Source organism: Styela clava, chromosome 13 (assembly GCF_964204865.1).
Source record: "Styela clava chromosome 13, kaStyClav1.hap1.2, whole genome shotgun sequence".
NCBI lineage: Eukaryota > Metazoa > Chordata > Ascidiacea > Stolidobranchia > Styelidae > Styela > Styela clava.
The window spans coordinates 6,711,280-6,733,602 of record NC_135262.1 but is presented as its reverse complement, the minus strand read 5'-3'; the positions used below and the strand labels follow the sequence as shown (position 1 = coordinate 6,733,602).

General features: G+C 33.8%; 1 protein-coding gene across 2 annotated transcripts; it reads right to left on the bottom strand.

Annotated features, from left to right (window-relative positions):
- Nucleotides 1-1,282: 1,282 nt before the first annotated feature.
- Nucleotides 1,283-17,182, bottom strand: LOC120332622 (uncharacterized). Of its 2 annotated transcripts, XM_039399906.2 has the most exons (15): nt 16,952-17,182; nt 15,654-15,690; nt 15,362-15,444; nt 14,670-14,800; nt 13,345-13,451; nt 13,023-13,088; nt 12,648-12,746; nt 11,576-11,697; nt 10,542-10,640; nt 9,972-10,083; nt 9,610-9,711; nt 8,162-8,324; nt 5,919-6,109; nt 2,997-3,110; nt 1,283-2,081 (listed from the first exon to the last, which is right to left on the bottom strand). In XM_039399906.2, exons 1-15 carry the CDS (start codon nt 16,981-16,983, stop codon nt 2,007-2,009), a joined length of 1,533 nt encoding a protein of 510 aa, XP_039255840.2. In that variant the 5' UTR covers nt 16,984-17,182; the 3' UTR covers nt 1,283-2,006. The 2 variants fall into 2 exon arrangements, with proteins under 2 accessions (XP_039255840.2, XP_039255841.2); XM_039399907.2 differs by lacking the exon at nt 12,648-12,746 and having other exon boundaries at nt 16,952-17,181.
- Between the last annotated feature and the right edge of the window lie 5,141 nt (nt 17,183-22,323).

Sequence of the window (22,323 nt, the reverse complement as noted above, 5' to 3'; positions counted from 1 at the left end):
ATGGTTGTTCAAGCGCTGTATATAAAAGGAAGACCTACCGATCCCACTGCATTGTTTGATCTGGATAATTAAATTTTCTAAACAGAAACGAGCAAATTTTTTAAAATTGCTTCGAATCAATATTTCGAAACGTTAGTCCGTTATGATGATAATTCAAAATAAGGAGAGCAGAACCAGTTATCAGTATTTGGTTCGGACACCATAAATTAAATAAATCCGTTATTCCCAAAGATGACTCTGAATACCGCAGATTGAATGTTACCGGACATACTTTTATTTAGAGGATATGCAATAGCCTATTGAAGCACACTGAACACCCAGGACTTTCTAGGGTGTCCATAAAATCCTAAAAAATTTTAAAATTGCAAAGGGAATTTATCGATACCATATATTATTTCGGCCCTCACAGATGTATTAAATGAAGTAAAAATACTTACCGGTAAACAATTACCAATTAAAAAACAACAGACCTGGTTAATAACATATATTGAGATCTGACTTAATAACTAATCTGAAATTTTGAATAGATTTATAGACACCCTGTATATTTATTTAAACTGTGACAGATGTTAGTAGGCATTGTTGATATCGACATTTTATAGCAAGAAGCCAAATTGTGAATCACCCAAATTTGCCTTTTTTAACCAGTAATTATTATAATAATTACCTGATTGTTTGATTGGTCTTTTACAGATTTTTCTAAATCATCTTCATTAGGTATTTGAAAATTTCAAATTCGATTTTCATTGTTGTTAGAATTGATTACTCATTTTTAAATTTACACTTTCTATTTGTCCAAATATCAAGTACTTTTCTCCACTTTTGTACCAGAGAGTAAAAGGTACATTTCACCTTTTTGTTTTATTATCTTGAATACTAATTAAGCTATGATTCTTCTAATTCTAATTAAGATATTATAATTCTTCAAAATTCTCTTCAGCCCCTAGGAAATGTGAAGTTTAATATGGTGATCACATAGCTAGCAATATTCTTTGCTGACAAATATTCCCTTTTGCCATCTAAATTATTCCCTATTCCTTATACATGACACATTCAGACATGCTTTTATTTAGAGCACGGTTTTCCCAATTTTGTTCATCATACCCCTCGGACAATTTATATTCGCTTCCGGTAACCCCTATATTCTAATATTTTTGAGGCTACTTCTCCAATGCACAACTTATTTTCTTATACTTGACCTAGCGTAAGCCTTCAAAAAACAAAATGTAACCTGGTTCGGGATCCCCCGATTTAGAGCAACTGCAATAGGCTTACACACAAGTTGTATTTTCAGTGATTTTATTTTCAAAGAGCAGAGAAAAGCTAAAAAAAAAATAACAAAATACATTGAAAAACGAAGTTATTACATGATCGGAAATACGAACTGGAATATTACCCATAATTCAACAGCCTAAATTTGGCAACCATGATATTTTTTAAAGAAAAAAATGAATTATCGTTAACGAGATAAAATATGATACATCATTCAACTTCTGACCATGTGAAAAAATGGACGATCAATAGAAAGAAACAACTATTGTGCACTAAATGTATATACACCGACTTTACATATTCAAAAATTCAGAATGTATTCGGACTAGCAAATTATTCAAACTGGCTATCCTTGGTTACCAGAACAATTAAACTACAAAGACCATAGGAAAATAGAATTATAGTCAACCGCCTGGACATTGAAACATGTTTTACAGACTATAAAATCACATCAGCCAATATTTTCTCTTTAACTTTGAAAAAATTTTAAACTGAAAAAATTGGACATAACACCATTTAAGAAGAATAAAAAAGTGGATACCACAATATCATACATGGTCAATGATTGAACCATGTTTGATTTGATATGATACAAACCAAACTTGAGGATTTATACAGATTGGGGAATTCAACTTTGACCCTTGACTATTTCAAATTTTTCGTGGACTGTTTGTTTTCAACACATAAAATTGGTATTTCATGTTCAGTTTTAATAGTAATTCCACTGGCTACCTTCAAGCGTTAACAGCTCGGTAAACGCAAGCCATATCTCGATCTCCATATCCCATTGCTTTGGATCTTTTGTACAGCTGGAAAGATTAAAATATTTCCCGTTAGTTTGACCAAATTAAAAATTGAAATATTTAACATTATTTTAACTGGCGATATTGCGATAAATGTAAATCATTATTTTGTCACGAAACGTCAAATCAAGTTGAAAATCACAGGCTATTAGAGTCACGCCAAATTTTGAAGTTCATGTCCCAGGACAAGTTGAGTCATAACTCAGGCTGCTGACAACATAAAACTTACCATCTTATGTCATGGTCAAACCAATTTTATTTCGGATATCTAATCACGTATTAGGCAACATTTAATTTGGAATGATCATGGCCTATCACAAATTATCGCTGCAAGAAGACATTGAATTTTTTATTTTTTCAATATAATATTAATAGGCATAGTAAATGGAACAATATCAGAATTTTTCCTATATTTCGAAGACTCTCAAAATTTTTTGAGGTTCTCAAACCAATTTTTCCTGTTGAGTTAGAGTCGAGTTTGAATTGAGTCGTTTTGATCAAGAAAAAATCTAAAACTCGAGTATACAGTGGTTTGCGGGTAAGGTAAAATAACCAATATTGTATAATTATCATGCAATCATGTGTAATAAATCATTTGTATATATAATATGAATATATTGCAGGGCAGAGAATGAATTTAATTTTAAGGAGAGAAACAGTCATCATAGGCTGCTTCTTATAGATGGTCACCTAATTAATTATAATTAATCAACCTGGTTAATTAATTATCAATGGTTGATGCAAGCAACTACAAAAATCCTAAAGTTTGGTCCAGTAAAAGAAAAATGAACTCGAAAAAAAAAATTCTCAAACATGGACACAAAAAGCCCAGTGATAAACCACATTACAGGTATCAAAATCCAAACTTGATAAGTCACGAAATCGACTTTCACACAGCCACAAAAAAAAAAAAATTCCTACCTCGTTAGAAGCACCAGCTATATGCAATGGTTGTTCCAATTCTTCTCCGATTTGTAATCCAAGTCTTAAGTCTTTTTGCATGTGTCTCAGTGGAAAGTTCGCAGGAAAATGACCCTAAACAAGAAATGGAAACAAATTGGGGCAGTGGTTCCCAAACTGTGGGTCGCGTGAAGATTTTCCGGGGTCGCCTAATTTCTGTCAAACATGCGCACATAAGTGACTACGATTTGAAAGTTGGAAAGTGAAATTTGTTTTGGTCGCCAAGTATCGCAGAAGTCTTAACTTCGGATTTTTCAGCAATGATTTGGCCATTTTTAGTCCAAACGGCGCCAAATTGTTATCTGACTTTCTGCCGTTCTAGTCGGGAATATAAGCTAACAATTTTGGCACTATAAAAAACTAAAAATCGAATGCTGATTCTATTAGCCTAGGTTGGCTATGTGTGATAACTAAATATTTTTGTTATGGCCTAACAATATAATTCATACCGGGTGTTTTTTGCAACCAGCAGTATTACAAATAAACAAACAAATATTAAATGCCGCCTTGATGTCAAAAAAATTAGTATTTACCCTCCTGTACCTTACATTTGGTAATCAATCTATTTGGAGTTATTTTGTAAACATGAGTTCGAAAAGAAAGATGACGAGTTCAAACAGATCTAAAACTGAATATGGGGGGAAGATACCACAATGCTTGCATGATATGTCGGCAATATAATTTAAAACGACATTTTACAATCTTGTGAGCCATGAGCATTTTACAAAGTTAAGATTTGGCATTGAAAAGCACTTAAATTTGCGGAAGCCTTTTTTCCGTTATGAAAAGTTTGAAATCTTACTCTAAATTTATATATAGAAAGACTTTTGCTGGTTTTTGCATTATAAATGATAAACGCTGATCAATGTGTTTGCGCAATAAAAGTGTTTGTTTTGTATTGTATGTTTGGCTATTCCCAGCACTATTGTGGCCCGTGAACAATGCAAAAATAATTTTGTGTCTCCCGGAGCCGACAATCTTAGACCACCCTGTTCTAGTATAATAAAAGGCACTTAAAAGATATGATTCCGTACACGTTTTTCCTTATTTTACTCTTATGTTCTGTTTTACTTTCAAAATAATAAATAATGGGGCAATCTGTAATATGTTAACATTGAACTAAAAATATTAAAGACACTGATGGAATATGCTGAATAAGATTTTAAATTTATGTTTATTTAGAAGCAATCTTACTATTTTCGAAGTATCGCACGCTTCCTTACAACCTACCACATTTTATCAAGTCCGTCTATGTTTCGCCAAAGAACCGTCATAATTTTGATCGAAGAGATTTGTACACCATTGTTTTCATACGGTGCCATGGGTTTTCAAATCTTCTGAAGTTTTTCCGGCGCATTGCCGTATTTGTTCGTATACTTTTTTTGGGCCAATGTTCACCGTCAATGTCTACTTGCAGTCGATAGGCAGGTACAATTGTTCCCGTTGAGGCATTTGAAACTGATATATTAATTTTTGAGGTTCCTGAACGTTTCTAGTTGTGGGGTCGCGAGTATCTGTAGGCTCTGATTTTATGAAAATTGGGGTCACGAAAAAATAAGTTCGGGAACCACTGGTCTAGTGGTTGAAACAGACTATAATGCCATCGCCGGGTAAAAATCATCTCACACAGGGTGGAATAAATTGGGTAGGCAATGTCGAACCAGTAAAATTCCGATCATCTCAAGATGGCTTAGAAAAGAAGAATGCAACATTTTTTGTCGGTGGGCTTATAAGATAACCAACTTTATCTAGCTGGGCCACACAAAAAATGAGCATTTCCATGTAAACAAGAATTAAAAATCTAGTGACAACTGGGAGAGCACAGAGCGCTGTGGAAAAGGCAAGAGAAGAGCATGTGGGTATCTCTTACCCTTACAGCAGGGGTCGGCAACCTTTTGTCGCTCACGAGCCAAAATTAAGGTTGCAAGTCATCGGCGGGCCGCACATATTTTTAGAAAGTGAAGCAGTGATACATCTCTCGAAAAGAATATGGATTTATTTCCTCGTTGCATCTCATAAAATCCCATTTGAATATTTTCAGCGCCATTGAACCCTTTGCACTTAGCATCAACTTCTCTGCGTTTTGTTGCCATTTACTTAATTATAATTAAATTAAATTCTCCTTAAACGGGTAATTGTGATTTATATAATTGTTAGGTTATAATATAATTTAGTCCAAAGAATATACCGGTATTCGTCAAAAAGGATGTTCTGTTACTATAATTTAGTGAAGCGTCGGGGGCTGAATTATAGTGCCCCGCGGGCCGGGCGTTGCCGACCCCTGCCTTACAGTAATAAACGCACGGGAGAAACCAGCGAAAGATTTACCATAGCGACAAGGGAAAAAATCATATATTTATCCATGTGAGCATTTTTTAAAGATAAACTGTCAGATCAGGATTTTATGCTTGATGGTGAAAAAACCTGAGTGTTGACAAGGACCACACTACATGGCTTGGCTTTTCAGCTCCCGAAAAATTTAATATACAGCAATTTTGTGTAATAACAATGATTTTTTGAAATTAAATTTAAAACACTAGAACATTTTCAATTTTTCAAACAATTTTAGAATAGAGAACTAATAAATGAAATGTCAGGTACATTTGAAGTTCATCACATTTAATTTAACAAATCATTTTCAAAAAAGAATAATTTAGAATATCTCCATATAAAAGCTTTCGAGCATTTAACACCTGATCAGTCGGAACGGAAGACAGATATCATTAGATAATTTGAAAAATTCAAAATATATAACAAAAACAATGCTTTATTGAACCATTCTCATAAATTTACAATAATTAGTTAGTGCTATAGTCAGATGACCTCCATGGCCAATACAACTGGCCATTATTTCTCAAATACTACACTTGATGACCATCTTACCTCAAGAACGGCCGCTCCCTTTGATTTGACGAGAGGACAGGATAAAGCACCCATATTCAATATTTCGAGTAACGTATATTGATCAAGTCCTGCCTTCTCAGCAAGAGATAAAGATTCTGATATGGATGCCATGAAAGATCCCATCATCATGCTCATTATCATTTTATTTTTTGCACCGTTTCCGAGTTCGCCTGAAAAGGAGAGATTTTACAGAAATTAACCAATTAAAATAAAAAAAATTTCATTTCAGCAATTTAATTTCAAAGTATTGGGTGATATAGAAAAAAATCTAAAGATAATACCAGGATCTGAAGACATAGAGGCGAGACTGAAATTCTGAAAAATATTTCATTTGAAAATTGATTGCAGAGAAAAAGGGTGTACTTTAAGCGTCAACATTTTACCAAGCCAACAATTCTTTATAGGGCTCAATTCGTTTCAAAGATCAATGTTGGAAAAAGAGCGAATTGTGACTGTTTCTTATTGATTCTTTTAACAAAAGGGAAAAATTACTATTCCTCCCTTTTTCTGCAATATATTTGTGATTTAAACACTTGAAAACGGCCAAATAATAAAAAAAATATTTTTTAAATCAGCATACAAAACCAACGCAACAATAATAAAAAACTAATTTGAATTATTAGTTTTCCACAAAACCTATTAATGGTTGAATAAAGACGTAAGTGGGTAGTGTATAGTTATGTAAAAATTCAAATTGGGATCTTTCTATTAAATTTGAGTACTTGTTATGAAATGTCAAAAAAAATAATGTCTGGTATGGTGGTATTTACAATAATCATAGTTAGAGGGAAAAAAATTTCCAAAAAAAGTTACAAGCGCATAAAACTATGTTTTTATATTATTTATTCAAAACAGTTTTCTAATCCCCCAAATTTAAGAGGAGTGTTTAGTTAGCATGTTTCTGGTCAAATTTATGAAAAACCCCAAAATTTAGATAATCTTTTGTGATAACTTAATTATATTTGGTGAATAAATTAAGATGTTAGTTCACAACATTTTACACCACACACAAGACCAGTGCCTCAAAAACAATGGTAAAACCATCCAACAATATCAAAAGTTATATAATAGGAAGTGGTCGCAATCAGCGGTCGTTATTAAAACATTCCATTCTGAAATAACATTTTTAAATAACGAAAGTATTCAAAATTGGATAATATTCAACAGATAATTTTGAATATTTATAGAATTTGATAATATAGAACAGTGGTTCTCAACTTTTTTGTCTTTGCGGACCCTTCTGGTGCTCTCAGAACAGTCATTGAGGACGCCTCAAAAGTTTTTTCAATTGAAATTCAGTTTATAGCTTAATAAACAGCAACCTAATGTTCCATACAGATTTAACCAAGTCAAAAATAACACCAAACTAGTGGACATTTTTATTTATTTTGTCAAATTGAATACACTCGATGGGATTTCTGCTGTTGCATATCAGAAGCAAGTCTTGAAATATGTGGTCGTGTTTTTGATAACGATAGACGCATATCGTCTTCGACGTTCAGTTGGTTACGAGCCTTGGATTTGATATAAACGAGAGCAGAAAATCCATTTTCACAAAGGTAAGTGGAGGCGAATGGAACAATAACGCGAAATGCTTCCATCGATACTTTTGGGTACGAGGGCAAAATGACACACCAAAACTGAGAAAGTGATCACTGTGGCTGCGTTCTTGTATTTATCATTGTGATGTCATAACTTGTATTTGTCACAATAGGTCTACGGGAGCTTAATCAAAATAGTTTTTGTAGGCTATTGTCACATTGTCATAGGCAGTAAATTTTCATTACAAATAAACCGTATTAAACTGCAAATAATATCCTAAAATCATACTTCAATCGCGGCCCCCCCGGAAATGCTTCGTGGACCACTGGGGGTCCGCGGACCCCCGGTTGAGAACCACTGATATAGAATGTTCGAGATAAACATTGCTTTTATCGTTGAAAAGTGTAAAAAGGAAAATTTCAATTACTCAAAATGATATCTTCTCGAATAAAAAAGTTAAATTTTTCACAAAACAAGAAAAACCTATTCTAAACCCATGCCAACCTCCTCACCCAGTGTATATTAAAATGGGGTAGGCAAGACCCAAGCGGAAATATTGTGACCCCTCCAGATATATTCGCCTCGAATATCCTCAAACGTTAGATATTAGTAGATGCTTATACAGAGCCTTGTTCAGAACAAAAGACATGAAATAAGCGTTGTATAAAAAACAGACCAACCTAAAAAGAACGTCTTTTTCCCCATTGCTTCGAAACTTGAATAACAATCCATGTATAAAGATCTATCGCCAGCTGCAAGTATCACCAATTGACCATGTTCAGCTTCCTTTTTACTTCCGTTGACAGGAGCCTCCAAATAACGACCTCCTCTCATGCATATTGCCTGTTAGTTTCGAAAATTGAATACTCGTAAATCGTATGTTAAGTTTAATCCATGTGTTCGAAACTGGGGGTAAATTGGACCCACACAGGGATGCAGCCAGTGATGTCCAAAACGAATCGAATGTTCGAATACGTTCAAAATTCATTATAATCGATATAGTAAATTATGAAATTTGGGAGTAATTTAGAAATTAGGGATTTTGATCAACAGAAGATATAGTGATTCATGAAATTTTCCACATGAACTTGCCCCCAATTCAGAATGTATCTGATAATCCATATTCGAAAATATTTTCCCAGACTGTATTCGAAATAGTAAACTATTTCTTTCCGGCCATTCTGGGTGCAGCCAGTATTTTCAAGATTCAAAGTTGAAAAATTCAGCGTTCTTCCTGGTTTTCGAGGCTTCTGGAACATTCGCCACCAATACAACCAATCAAAAATGTCTACCTATATTAGTGTGTGTTCAACATAACTTTGCGGTTGTGCGGAGCACTACTACTCTAAAACACAGAGGCAAACTGTGAAAATATGTGGAAAATTGCCCGATTATATCTAGTTTTGATTCATATTTTTTGCAATCTTGTGAATTATTATTTTCAGACCCAGGGCTCTTCAAACTGGGGGGACCCCAGGGGGTCGCAAAAGGGCTCAATGGAGGTTGCGGTAAAATCTTTTTCAACATTAACTTATATATATATATATATTGATCAAATTAAAATGATTTGCAACCAGTACTACTCGACCTTTTGCGCAAGAATATGCGACACATCGGTCTCATTTCAAAGGTATTATCAATTTTCATTATTTCTTCAATATATTCAACGATATGATAAAATTTGGACATTCAAATGAAAATTTCGAATTTTGTCATTTTGGAAACATGAAATTACTATTACGGTAATTAAAGAATGGAGTTTTATAAATGTAATGAATTATTTAGTAATAATCCACAAAGAACAAATTTAAACTAAATAAAATTACCCAATGAAGCTGACAATTATTGTAAAATACAGTGAATATTGAATATTTGAATGTGGACTAAATAAAATAATTAAATAACTTAATTGTATCTATAAATTGAAGAACTACAGGAATATAGCACAGAATCAGCATTAAACAAAATGCCATACATAAGACAGTCAAGTTTACCAATTGTTTTTAACAGTGTATATAAGAAGGCCTACATACGAATTTTTTTTTAAAAATGCCGATTTTAGAGAGTACCATTTTAAGTATTTACAAATAACATATATAAATTAAAAAATAACAAATCAGGAACGAACCTCGGCAATTTCCTTGACAGTATCAACGTCAATTGTTGACATATCGACAAATCCTTTTCCTGACGACATTCCCTGAAGAACTCCGTAGTTGCCGATGACGATCTGTATTTAACAAAAGAGTAATGTTGAAATATATGGGGACAGAGTTGAATGTTAAAATAATTGCACCGAGTGTGTTTGTAAATGATTAAAACCAGCAATTTTTGGGACGAAATATTGGACCAAGAGGACAAAATTTGTAAAAAATAAAAAGCACTGAGAATTGAAAGAAGAATTGATTCTGTGTTATATGCTGTCGTTAAAATGTACAATATATAACGCAAACTGAATATTTTCATATCAAAAAATAAAAACAAACTTACATCTCTAACCGCATTTGGATCAGCGACGCAAGAAAATATAATGTCGCATTGTTGTACAACGTCTGCAGGAGAAGATCCTTGCTTAGCTCCGGCTTTTATAACAGACGTACACCTAAAGTTAACGGACGAACGTTAGCATTTTTTTTATGTTTATTCACACCTTCCGCTCTGAACAAGGCTCTTTACAAGCAACCACTGATATCAAATGATGTGTGAGGGGCTATTATTTTCGGGAGGGCCGCAATCTCTTCTGGTCGACATTGACTACTCAATATATTAGACTCTGGGTGACGTAGTCTGAACGGAATTTGAAACCGAGATAATTACCTGCGACGCCAACACATTCTAAATAGATTTACACCAAATCGTGAAATGATTTTTTTTTTTCAAAAAATTCCAATTGTATCATAAATTTGATACAAAAATATCAATTTTAGGATAAAAATAGTATTAAGATCAAATCAATTCTCAAAAACTATCTTCATCAAAAATCATACTATATTCAAATATTTTTGAACATGAAAGATGTGACTGATCACTGGTCAGAAAATAAGACAAATTGATGCTTACTTATCTTGCGTTCTATTCCACACAGTAACATCGTGTCCAGTCTCGACAAGATTCCTGGCCATACTACTTCCCATAATTCCAAGTCCAATAAAACCGATTCTGAAAGAGATGAAGAAAATTAATTAATGCTATGTTTTATCTTCGTTTATGATACAATTTCGCCTGCATGTTACATTACAAAAAATTTATATATATGATTTTGTTTGAATAAATTATATTATAAAAAAGAAGTGTTTTCCGGAGCATTGATTTCCTGTTTATTCCCGTAACGATAACCAATCAGTAATAAGTCCACAATGATGTAACAACTAACAATTGCAATTTTTGTAGCAGCACAGATACTTCTTTCGCTCAGACAGATATTCAAGTATTTGTCAGTTTTTAGTTGTGTTTCCAAAAATTAGTTGTAAATCGAATAACTTGTTATTAAGTCATCTGAGGAGATTTAGTTTAGTTGCAATAATAAAATTAGGTTTCGAAAACCCTGCGATAAACTAGGCTAAAATTAGCTATCAGTATCTGAAAGCGGAATGTGGATATATATTCTCTATACAACAGATGGTTTTAAATGTAAACAAGTTTGCAAGTGACAACCAACAGGAACACTTTCAAAATGAGCATGAAAAATTTTGCAGTGGTTACGGTAAATATAAAAAGATTTTTTTCTGGGGTCAAAGGTCAAGGAAACATCCATTAAATTCCTGCAGACCCAATGTTTTGGAAGTTAAAATTTTCAACGTTCATAAATCTCAAGACTTGACCTTCAGTCAAATTTTTTGACCATCTGGAGTCGCGAGTCATCAATAACACTATCCGGAATAGCCTACTTAATTTGTTACACACTTGGATCAGGTGGTGTGCCATAAACAGGGCTTAAACATTGATGAAATTTCCTTAACTACCGGTAAAAGTAAAATAATACAATAAGAGAAGTTGACAACTTCAGAATTGAGTAATTTAAAAGTAGTTAAAATGAGAGCATGAAATCAAATTATCTTGCAAAAAAATGTCTAAAAATATCCATATATACGTACTTTTTATCAGTTGCCATGACTTCTCGTGGTATATATTGTGTCGTACTATCTGCATCTGCAGTTGTATCGGGTGACCTTCTGGAAGACGGCAATTTTATGTCGGGAGTATCAGAACTGAATCTCTGAAAAATAAATATGATATCAATGTGACGAGAGTCATTTTAGCAAAAATACTCCACACAAACTAGTCTCGTCTGACTTTCAGAAAAACTTGACTTTGGACTCAAACGAAATTTTTTACAAATCTTCGAAATAGCAAAAAATCGGTGAAATACGATTTCCCGCGTATATTAATGCTGTGTATTGAAAAATAAATTGAAAATATACGAGGTTGTTGCTGAAATAATTCAAAATGGAATGTGTTGATTGATACCGATGTAATGTTGCCTTGACTGATAGCTAGAAGAATCATATTATGAATAGAAACCATTTTAAAATCGAGCCTAGATAGAATACTTCACAGAGAATTGACAATTTTATGAATATCAAGCAATGTTTTCATTTTTCAATTGTAATTAGAAACACAGAATATCGGTGAATTATATGAACATGAAGGCAATAAATAAGGAGGCCCAAGCTTTTATAACAATAAGTGAATGTATTAATTCACTTAGAGACCCTTTCGTCATCGAAATTATATTTAATGAAAAAATAAATTTTACGAGGTATGGTTTAGCAGCACAGGACAACAGAAAAATCATCCATGAGCAAAGAAAGTGTCTGATATGTAATTTAAGCCAGTAGATCAGCTTTCGATTTGATGAATTGGTTAACAATAAAAACCAGAACACTGCGTAGACATTTATGGAGCGTAATATGTTAGATTTTGATGATAGAATTTTCATAATTTTGCGTTAAATTAAATTTTACGGCAGTCAAAAATAACAAACAATTAAAAAAAAATATAACAGAATCACAAGTGAGCAAAAATGTTGTAATTGTCACTCCTTTATTAAATTGATCAGAAGTGGGAAAGAAATTACCCCCGGAAATAATTGCTATTTGGATTCGTTAATTATGATTTTTATAAATTCAAAAAAATAAATAATGCAGCACCAAGAAAGGTACTCACATTATAAGATGAGGGTTTATGGGCAGCATTTTGAGGTGTATTGTTTTCTAAACTTCGTGTGAGTAGGTAATGAGAGAGATCGTGATGGTGCAGTGTCAACTTTAATATAAAGAAACAAACAAATCTTAGTGGTAGCCAAGTAAGCAAAGAGAGGGTTAATTTAACAAAATGTTCCCACACATATATAAACAGTGTTCCCAAATTGAAAGATAGACCCGTATTTTCATATTTAACCATCTACTCACAAGTTGTTCAAAGCAGGTTTTAAAACATCGTTAGAATTCTACATGTATATTTTTATTTAGAGCATTATTTTTTACGAATTAACAAAGTTAAAAAAATTTAAATGAAATAAAATCGTGTGTTACGCAATACCTGTTCTCGGCTTGGATAATTCTGTTTCTTAGGTTGCTTTCTTCGCTTCGGTGTTGATTTCGTTGTCTACAAATTAACAAATAAAATAAAAAATTTAAATGTATTAATTAGTTTAATTTGAAATACAAATTGCAAGTCTAAATTATACTTGCAATAGGAGATTGGTGGGGTTGATAGCCTGGTGGTAAAAACATTGGCCTTGAATGTTAAATATCGCAGCTTCAAATCCCATTCACCCAGGGTTCAATTATGCATGTACAGAGTCTCGTTCGAGGTAAAACTCCGACGTATAACAAAAATTTATGAGTTATAACTCAAATACCTTTTCTGCTTTTTTCGAAGTAATTTTAGCGTGTTTCGACAATGGTTCATCATCACTTCCATTTTCATCTTCAGATTCTTCTTCTTCTGAGCTTGTGTCTGGGATGCCTGAATAATACTTGGTTTTACTGATTTTTCTGAGCAATTTACCTTATATTCTCACATATAAGTCGACCCTACAAATCGTAACTCATCGTACGCACCTATTACAAGAAATGGTTGCAGAAGAAGATTAATGAAAATGATAACCATTATGTTATTTTTTACTTTTATTATTAACGGTACGCAGTGTCTCAAAATACTGTCATAGCGTAAACACTCAATGTATGACAACCACAGACTGTTATCGCTGCTGCCATAGCGTACCAGAAGCTTCTTCGAGTGTGTGCGTGCACGCTCTTATCGTGAGAACTTAGCGATTATAAGCCGACCCTTTAATGCGATCAGAGTTATGTGTGTATAAGTCGAGCCCCTTTTGAGTTTCTGCCTTTTATGTGAGGATATACGGTGAGGTAATTCAATATTCATATTTGATACCTAATATAGCTGTTAGCCTATTATTTATCTTTGAGAATACATGCAGAACAAGATGTTGCAAGTACATCTCAGTTCATTTTGGCCTTCGTGTCCATATATTTGTGCATCACACTATTGATGTTTGCGACTTTGCATTGAGCAACAATGAACGATCGCAAATTCTTTTTCGACAATATCCTACTATATTTTTTACTTTCATGAAAACTATATTATTTACAAATTTGAGTTACATATAATCCCGCACATAAGCCAAACCTATATAAATGACGCTAAGGTGGTGAATTTATAGTGTAACAAGTCTGCTTCGCATGTGCGCCATTCTTATCATGAGAACTTGGCGTCTATAGGCCGACCATTTCGTGTGATCATAGTTATGCAAGTATAAGCCAAAATTTCAGTGCGATCAGAGTTATGTACGAATAAGCCGATCCCTCAGTTTGGCAACCTTTTTTGAATTTCAAACTCGGCTTAAATATGCGAAGAGATAAGGTACTTTACAAAGTATTTTTATATGCATTTAAGCATAATATTTATATATACCAGATTTTGCGGACGATAAGGCACACTGCTTAGATCCTCGACGCATCAGGCTATAATAAGATGCAGCGATTTTTGAAGCAATATCATTCCTGATTGTGGGTGTAGGAAATAAAGCACTACATGATTCAAACATTAGGCGCACCGAACCACACGAGGACCACTATCTATTAATGAGGAAAAGTGTGCTCTGCTGTTCGTAAAATTCAATACCTATTTTTTTATTACAAATACATCAAAATTTCTGGTTACCTTTTCCCCTTCTTTCAGAAGCATGTTCAATTTCTTTTACAGCGTCGATAAAATTTGGACGTTTGTTTGCAACAGAGAATGTTTCTTTGTTTTCTTCATATGGCTTTATCAATTCAACTTTTGTCCATGCACTGAACGAAGCAAAAAGTAATTAATATGCAATTATCTGTTTTAATTAAAAAAAAATTTTCTAATAAAAGTGAGAAATATTGAAAATATGGTTTTGGATTAACTGTACAACAAGGCAATGAAGAGTTCTGCAGTTCTGCCCAATAACTGCAGTTCAGTGATTATGCAAAATTTTCCAGATATGCCTGATTTGGTTCTATTTTGATTTTGACCTCTGTCACGCTAGCGAAATCCTGCTGCTCAAAAACATGATGTCATAAAAAGTGTTTCATTATAAAATTTATGAATAAAAAATAATTTAATTGCACTAAGCTTCCGTGGTTATTGATTAGAAATACTTCGCAAAGTGGAAACACACTTTTATGACATCGTATATTTTAAGTAGGATTTCGCTAGCATTTCGCTGACGTGACAGTGGCTGATTTTATACACCCCTGCAAGTTGCATATAAATTATTGCAATTGTGAGTATATATTAATGACAACCACTCTGAAATTTTGCCGCGCAACTTGTTACCAGGAATTAATTTCGACCGTTGCAACTACAATGAGAAATGAGCTTACTGGTCTCCAGTTCCGTAGAATCTTACATAATGCATTTCTGACTTTCCTTTAGGTTTTTTAACATCTTTGTCCTCTTCCACGATCTGAAATATTCATAAAATAATTTCATTTTTAGATAAATTTGTTAAAAGATTTGACTGTAAATAGTTTTGACTTTTTCCACTAAAATGATAAATACTTGTGTGTTTAGTTTGCTCCAAAAATGATATTACAAACTTTGAGGCATATTGGTGATATTTTCCTAAAATACCCAGTTTATACTCAGATAATAAATACAGAAATGCGTGTATACCTTTCCAGGCCAATACGGATATCCTGTCATTTTCGCCCTGTGAAAAAAATTTAAATTTAACATTTGTGTCATAGAGTGGATGAAATTATGGTTGATTCGATAAGTGGTTGTGATATGGGCTAGCTTATTCTTCTTAATAGAATTACTTGGTTTAGTGTAGTTTCGTACCTCAAGTACTTCTAGTGGGCATAGCATAAAGATTTTTGCATGTCAATGCTAACCCCCACCTGACTGCGCCAGCCAAAAATTATGTCACAGTGACCTAATATAGTCTGTCAAACTATACAAATTGTCATCCAAGACACGCAAACGATCACCTGAAATCGAGCAAGCTATTCTCTCGTTTTCTCGTCGCAACGATCCCGATATGAAGAAGATCGCTGCCGTTAGTGACAGAGGTAGTGGAAATACAAAACTACACTAGACTCATAAAAATTATATACATACAGACAGAGAGTGTAACAAAACATATTTGTTTTTGTGAAAACTTCTTCACATATTGTCAACAATTACAAATATTCGGGTCTCGTGTAGTTTTGTACCTAACGTACTTCTAGTGGACGTAGCATAACAATTTTTCGATATGTCAATCTTAACCCCCATCTGACTATGCCATCCAAAAATTACGTCACTACGACATCACAATTATGTCATAGAGCTTGCCAAATATACACACAATCGCCCGAAATGGCATTGGCGCCGGCGATAAAGAACTGACTGACGTTATCGATCTCTCTCCAATTGGAATCATTGCGACGAGAAAATGAGAGAAATAACTGTGATTCCGGGTGCTCGTTTGCGCATCTTGGATGAGAGTTCGTATAGTTTGAAGGGCTCTATTACGTCACTGTGATGTCGTGTTGATGTGATTTTTGGATGGTGTAGTCCAGTAGTCAGGTGGGGGTTAGGATAGATACGTGAAAAAATTGTCATGCTACTCCCACAGGAAGTATGTAGGTGCGAAACTACATGAGACCCAAATTTTCAAAGTTTCATCGTTAACTGTCCATAGAAATGAGTATGAGAAATTTTCAGAGCATTTCGAATTTTCGGATCACTGAAATGTATGGTACCAGAATATTGAAAACTTCAAATATAATATTTATTCTGGCATCGGAAAACAAATTATTTAAATGCACAACGAAGAATTAGGCCTACCTCGGTACAAAACATGGCTAAAACGTCTGCATTTCGATAGAATGTTCCAAATAATAGAATGTCAATTGCAGCATTTCTTAGTTCTGGCAGTACAGCAGTAAGCTGAGACTTGGAAATCACCATATCAAAAATTCACTTACCAAACAAAATCACCGACTTTTAACGTTGTCATCCTTCTGTAGGAGATTTTCCGAACGTCAGAACAAAAAATTTATAAAGCAAGAAAATTTTTAGTAATCACAATCTATTCAAGCAAATACAAGGTCTAATGCAGCAATGAGAAACGCCCGAAACCGACAGAAAAAGGCAAAACGACGAAACCACGCGTCAAATAGCGCCCAGTCGATTGCGCGCCTTTGATTAAAATTGCTCCCGCAAAACCACACCGACATCTTGCGGCAACAAAAATCGGACTTGCAATAACAAATCATAAAATTTTGCGTATATTGTTGGATTTGTGTTTATTACCTTATTTTAAAGTTTATTCCAACTACGTAATCAGCATATAAGGGGGAAATAACATAGAGAAAACAGATTCAGGAGAGAAAAACAAAACTTTGAGAAAGGTTTGAATTGTATAAAATTCAGATAAAAAGGTGTTGCAAAACAAGTGGTAAATGTTTGCCTATCTAAACAATGTCTAGAAAGTTTTGGGAACTCCTGAAGTATGCGCACCAAGATGGCGCACAACCTGAACTCAAGTTGTGTACCAGGTTAGAGTTCAGGTTATGCAACATCTTGGTGCGCATACTTCAGGAGCACCTTAGCAGGAATTTTTGAATTCATGCATACACACAGGAAGAGAAAATCAGCATTACAAAATTCTGGGATATCGATATAGTTTTCTAGTCCCAATTTCGAGGTTGATTTTAATAAAACTAAACTCGAGTTCATTTTAAAGCGTGCTTAATTTTCAGAAAAATCACATAAGGCAGGGGTCGGCAACCGTTTGTCGCTCGCGGGCCAAAACAATGGTTGCAAATGGGGGGCCGCACATATTTTTAGAAGGTTGAAAATCGAACAGATGATACTTTTTATATTAAAAATGGAGCAGTGATATATATCTCGAATAGAATATAGATTTATTTCCTCATTGCATTGCATTTTTTTGGCGCCCTTGAACCTTTTGCACTTAGAATCAACTTTTCTACGTTTTGTTGCCATTTGTCTAATTATAATTGAATTATAGGCTCATTAAACGAGAAATTGTGAATTTTATAATTGTTAGAATATAATCTAATTTAGTCTACACGCGTCGCACAATGAATTGTGTAACGTAACAAATATAATCGTCAAAACAGCTGTTTTGTTACTATAGTTCAGGGAAGCGTCGCGGACCGGATTTATGAGAATGCCTTTAAGAGATGAAACGCTCTTCAGATAATGTTAAGCAAGTGAAACGCATACCTTAGTGGCACCCATATATACTTCATCTGATGCATCTAAGGATGTACAAAGTCGAATTGAGAAAAAGTTTTTAAAAGAAATGGTCCAATCAGAAGATAGCACTCGAAATGTTACGGAGAATCTTTAAATGTTTATGTAAATATTAAATGATAATTATACGGCTATGTGCTATTCGGTAGAACCTATTAATTTAGTCTGTTAAATTTTAGATTCGCTGGATAACAATGGACCACAGGGTAGTCGCTAGAAAAGCAGAAATTTGGGAGCTCGAATGAGATCACGGATAAAATGCATTCTTTCTAATTTCTTGGACTGCCAGGCTAAGACACTGCTCTGCACAGACGAAATTATGAGCATTCATAAATGTAATATAGTATATGCCTTTAATAACTAATAAAGTTATTCTTTGTAAAAATTGAATGTTTGATAAATTTTCTGCTTTTATAGCGATAACCCCGTAGTTCGCATAGACAAGCAACAGTAGCAATAAATAAACTGTTAAACAAGTATTATGAGAATGATTGATTATAGTTGATCTAATGACTCGTTTTTCGGCAGGTATTTTTCGATGACCTTCAATAAAGCCAACATTACAACATATTTAAAGAAAAAGGGAAACTCTATAGATTCAATTTAATTATGATGACAGAACAGCAGCATGGTTCAACATGGTCATAATATTGCCAAACATAGCGCATATTCAAATAATTTAATAAAAAATATACATGTATCATAGTTTAAATAAAGCATGTAACTAAATTCACTGAAACATTGAACAAGTATTTTTTTACTTTGATACTGAACGTCTAATACATTTAAAACAAGTATCGGAGAGTATAAAATAGTAAAAAAAATTTTTTTACACCACCTCGTGGATTCTTTAGAAGTGTAGAAAAATTACAGTTTTGAATGGGCGTTTTTCGAAAACCTACTTTAAAGCCAGCATTACGACATATTGGGAGAAAAAAGAAACCTTTTAGATTCGAGTTTATTACGGCAGAATAGTAGTAGCACGTTTTATACTGGCCATATATGATACCAAACATAGTGTATATTCCGATAATTTTATGAAAAATATATATGTATCATAGTTGAAAGTGGTTTTGTATTTCAAATAAATTTACTAAATATTTGAACAATTATCTTTTTTACCGTTTCATACACCGATACTGAACGTCTAATACTCTTGGAATAAGTTAGGAAGGGTATAAAATAACTATAAACATTATACGGCTTCTCGTGTGTGATTACTCAAATGATGAGTAGCGCGACAACTCTTAATTGTTGCGGCGCAATGCATCTCATCTATGCTCGTCTGGCTCGCCAGTCGATATACAGTTGTGTTAACTTGTAGACGTTTGTTTATGATCGCTGTTTTGAGTTGTATTGTTTAAGTTGTGCCGCTGTTTTCAATAAGTTCAGTTGTATACGGGTTTCTTTTCTGAGAAGATATCAATTAAGAAATGAAACATGGTGGATTTTATTTTTTCATTTTGAATAATTACAGTTTTGATTGGACGATTTCTTGAAAACCTCCAATAAAACCAACATCGCGAAATATTAGAAAACAGGGGAACCCTTCTAGATTATATTTTATCATAGCAGAACAGTAGCAGCACGGTTTGATTGGCTGTATATAATCCCAAACACAGCGTATAATCCTCGATTTTTCAACAATTCGAAAAATATTCCAATGTGGTTTTGTGGTTCAACTCAAATTTACTAAACACTCGAATAAATATTTTCTAAAACTATTGTCTAAATTCCGTGTTCCACGTCTAACAAGTTTGTGTAAGTTGCGTAAACTACAATGTAATAGTAGAACAATTTACGTCCTCTTGCGGATTTTTTTTTCAATTTTTCGATAGTGAAAATAGGTCTTCTTTATAGAGCGATTTCTTGAAAAATTTAAATAAGGCAACATTGAGACACATTGGGTGATGAGGAAAATCCTTCTAGATTCCATTTCATCATAGCAGAACAGTAGCAGCACGGTTTGACAAGGTCGCATATAATACCCACCGTAGCGTATATTCTTTGATTTTATGAACAATGTAAATGTAACTTATTTCAAAGAGGTTTCGTATTTCAACTAAATATGCTGAATAATAGAACAATTATCTTTTTAACTTTGTCCTTGATTGAGCGTCCGCTCCTTGGTCTTCCTGATCTTTGATACATAAACTTAAGATGAATTACATAAATTGCTCGTCGTGTACGAGTCGAAATAATTCCAAATTGCCAAACAGCAATTTCGCACCTCATTTCTTGGGTTAATCTCCTTGTCATTCTGCGGGTTGTCGAAAAATGCAAACAATGCCTAAATTTTACTACTTATTCATACTATGTTTCCTGAAGAAATGAACGCTCTGTGATGAGTACCTGAAAAGTTAATCAAAATTTAAAAGTGTATACTTACTTTTGAGACGCCCTGTATTATACGTATTATAAGGCATACCGGTACCGTACGGTACTCGACACGCAAAGGATGTCTCAACTTATCATTTTCATCTGAGCATGCTAAATATATTAACATATTAATTGATTAACAGCGGCCCTGTTTCATCCACTTATCTAAGAACAAGTTACCTTCGACCTATCCACGATTTTACGCCAGCCCAGATAGTATTATCATCGCGCTTAAGCGTAACTTATGCAGGCGGAAGAAAAAAATATAATATTCTTGTTTCTTTGCGGGCGGAATATCAACAACAACATCGGAATGATTCTGCGATTTATCTGGTCCCGCCGACAGACATTTTCAGGTACTCGTGTGAAGAAATTTGTCATGGACTTTAAAGCAGCGACATGGCAAGCACTGTCTCTGATATGGCCGGATGTGAGATGGCAGGGATGTGCATTTCACTTCACTTAGGCCATAATGAAGAATAAGACGGAACAAATTAGCAAGTTTGTAATTAACAAGTAGGTCATTTAGTGCTCATGAGTCATATGCATTCATGTGTTTATATCATTAACGTTTTGTTAAATATGGAATTTTTAATTTTCAGGGACATCGGGACGAAAGATTTGGAGCAAGTTATGACCCTGTGTTATATTCCAGATATGTTCATCCAGTCGCTGTTCTTATCTCTGCGAGGCAAAATGACCACCGACGGGTTGAATAGATTTGCTGAGTATTTCGACAGGACATGGCTGAAGAACTCAGTTTGGAAACCAAAAGACTGGTCAGTATTCGACGTTGACTATAGGACTAACAACCATTTAGAAAGGTGGCATCGGTACTTCAATAGCATAACACGGAAAAATATGCCTTTTAAAAGCCTTATATCCAAGATTCAGGAGGTCAGCATTGCGTTGGAATCGGATGTGGTGGAAGTAATCGAAGAATTAATACCAAGAAGGGTTGACGCAAAATCCGGCGGTGCAAATGGAAAGTTAAAGAAAGTTTGGAATATTTTCACGGACGGAGGAATATATGCGGAGGCTCTTCATCGAAGATGTTAAAAAATCTACGGCTCGGCCTATTGTAAAGAGTAAGTAACCTAGTGTAGGTATTTGTCCGCTTCCCCAGTTTTTTGAGACAGTTGAGACATCCTTTGCATTCAATGCATGATATTATCCTTCACAAATCAGTCGAATGTATTTGAATTCCTGTCCTATATCCATAATCCACTTGCCTTATCATTAGGGTTAGGCTCAATATTATACATTACTTTGGTCAATTTTTCACTTTATCAATACTATTAATGTTATTATGTCTGTTATTATAATCTGCCTATCAAACTGATTTTTACAATTTACCTAAATTGGTGCCATTATTTCGATCTCTTATATTTGATTAGCAAATCTATGTCACAAGAATTATTAATATGGCCTCTGTTTATGTGAACTGTCCATTGAATCTGATTTTGAAATTATCTTGAAAATGTAGAAATCCAGCTTTAGCACCAACTTTTTGCATTGAAACTATCTAGATGTCTGTGTATGTAAAAACTGAAAATGTCTTGAAAAGTCAATATTGCTTTAATAAATTAAATAAGCACTTCATGAAAACTTTCAATGCATTATTGTTTTATACTTTTGGGATGGTTACCCAATGGCCAGAAAGATTTAAAGCCTTTTTTGAATATTTTTATTTATT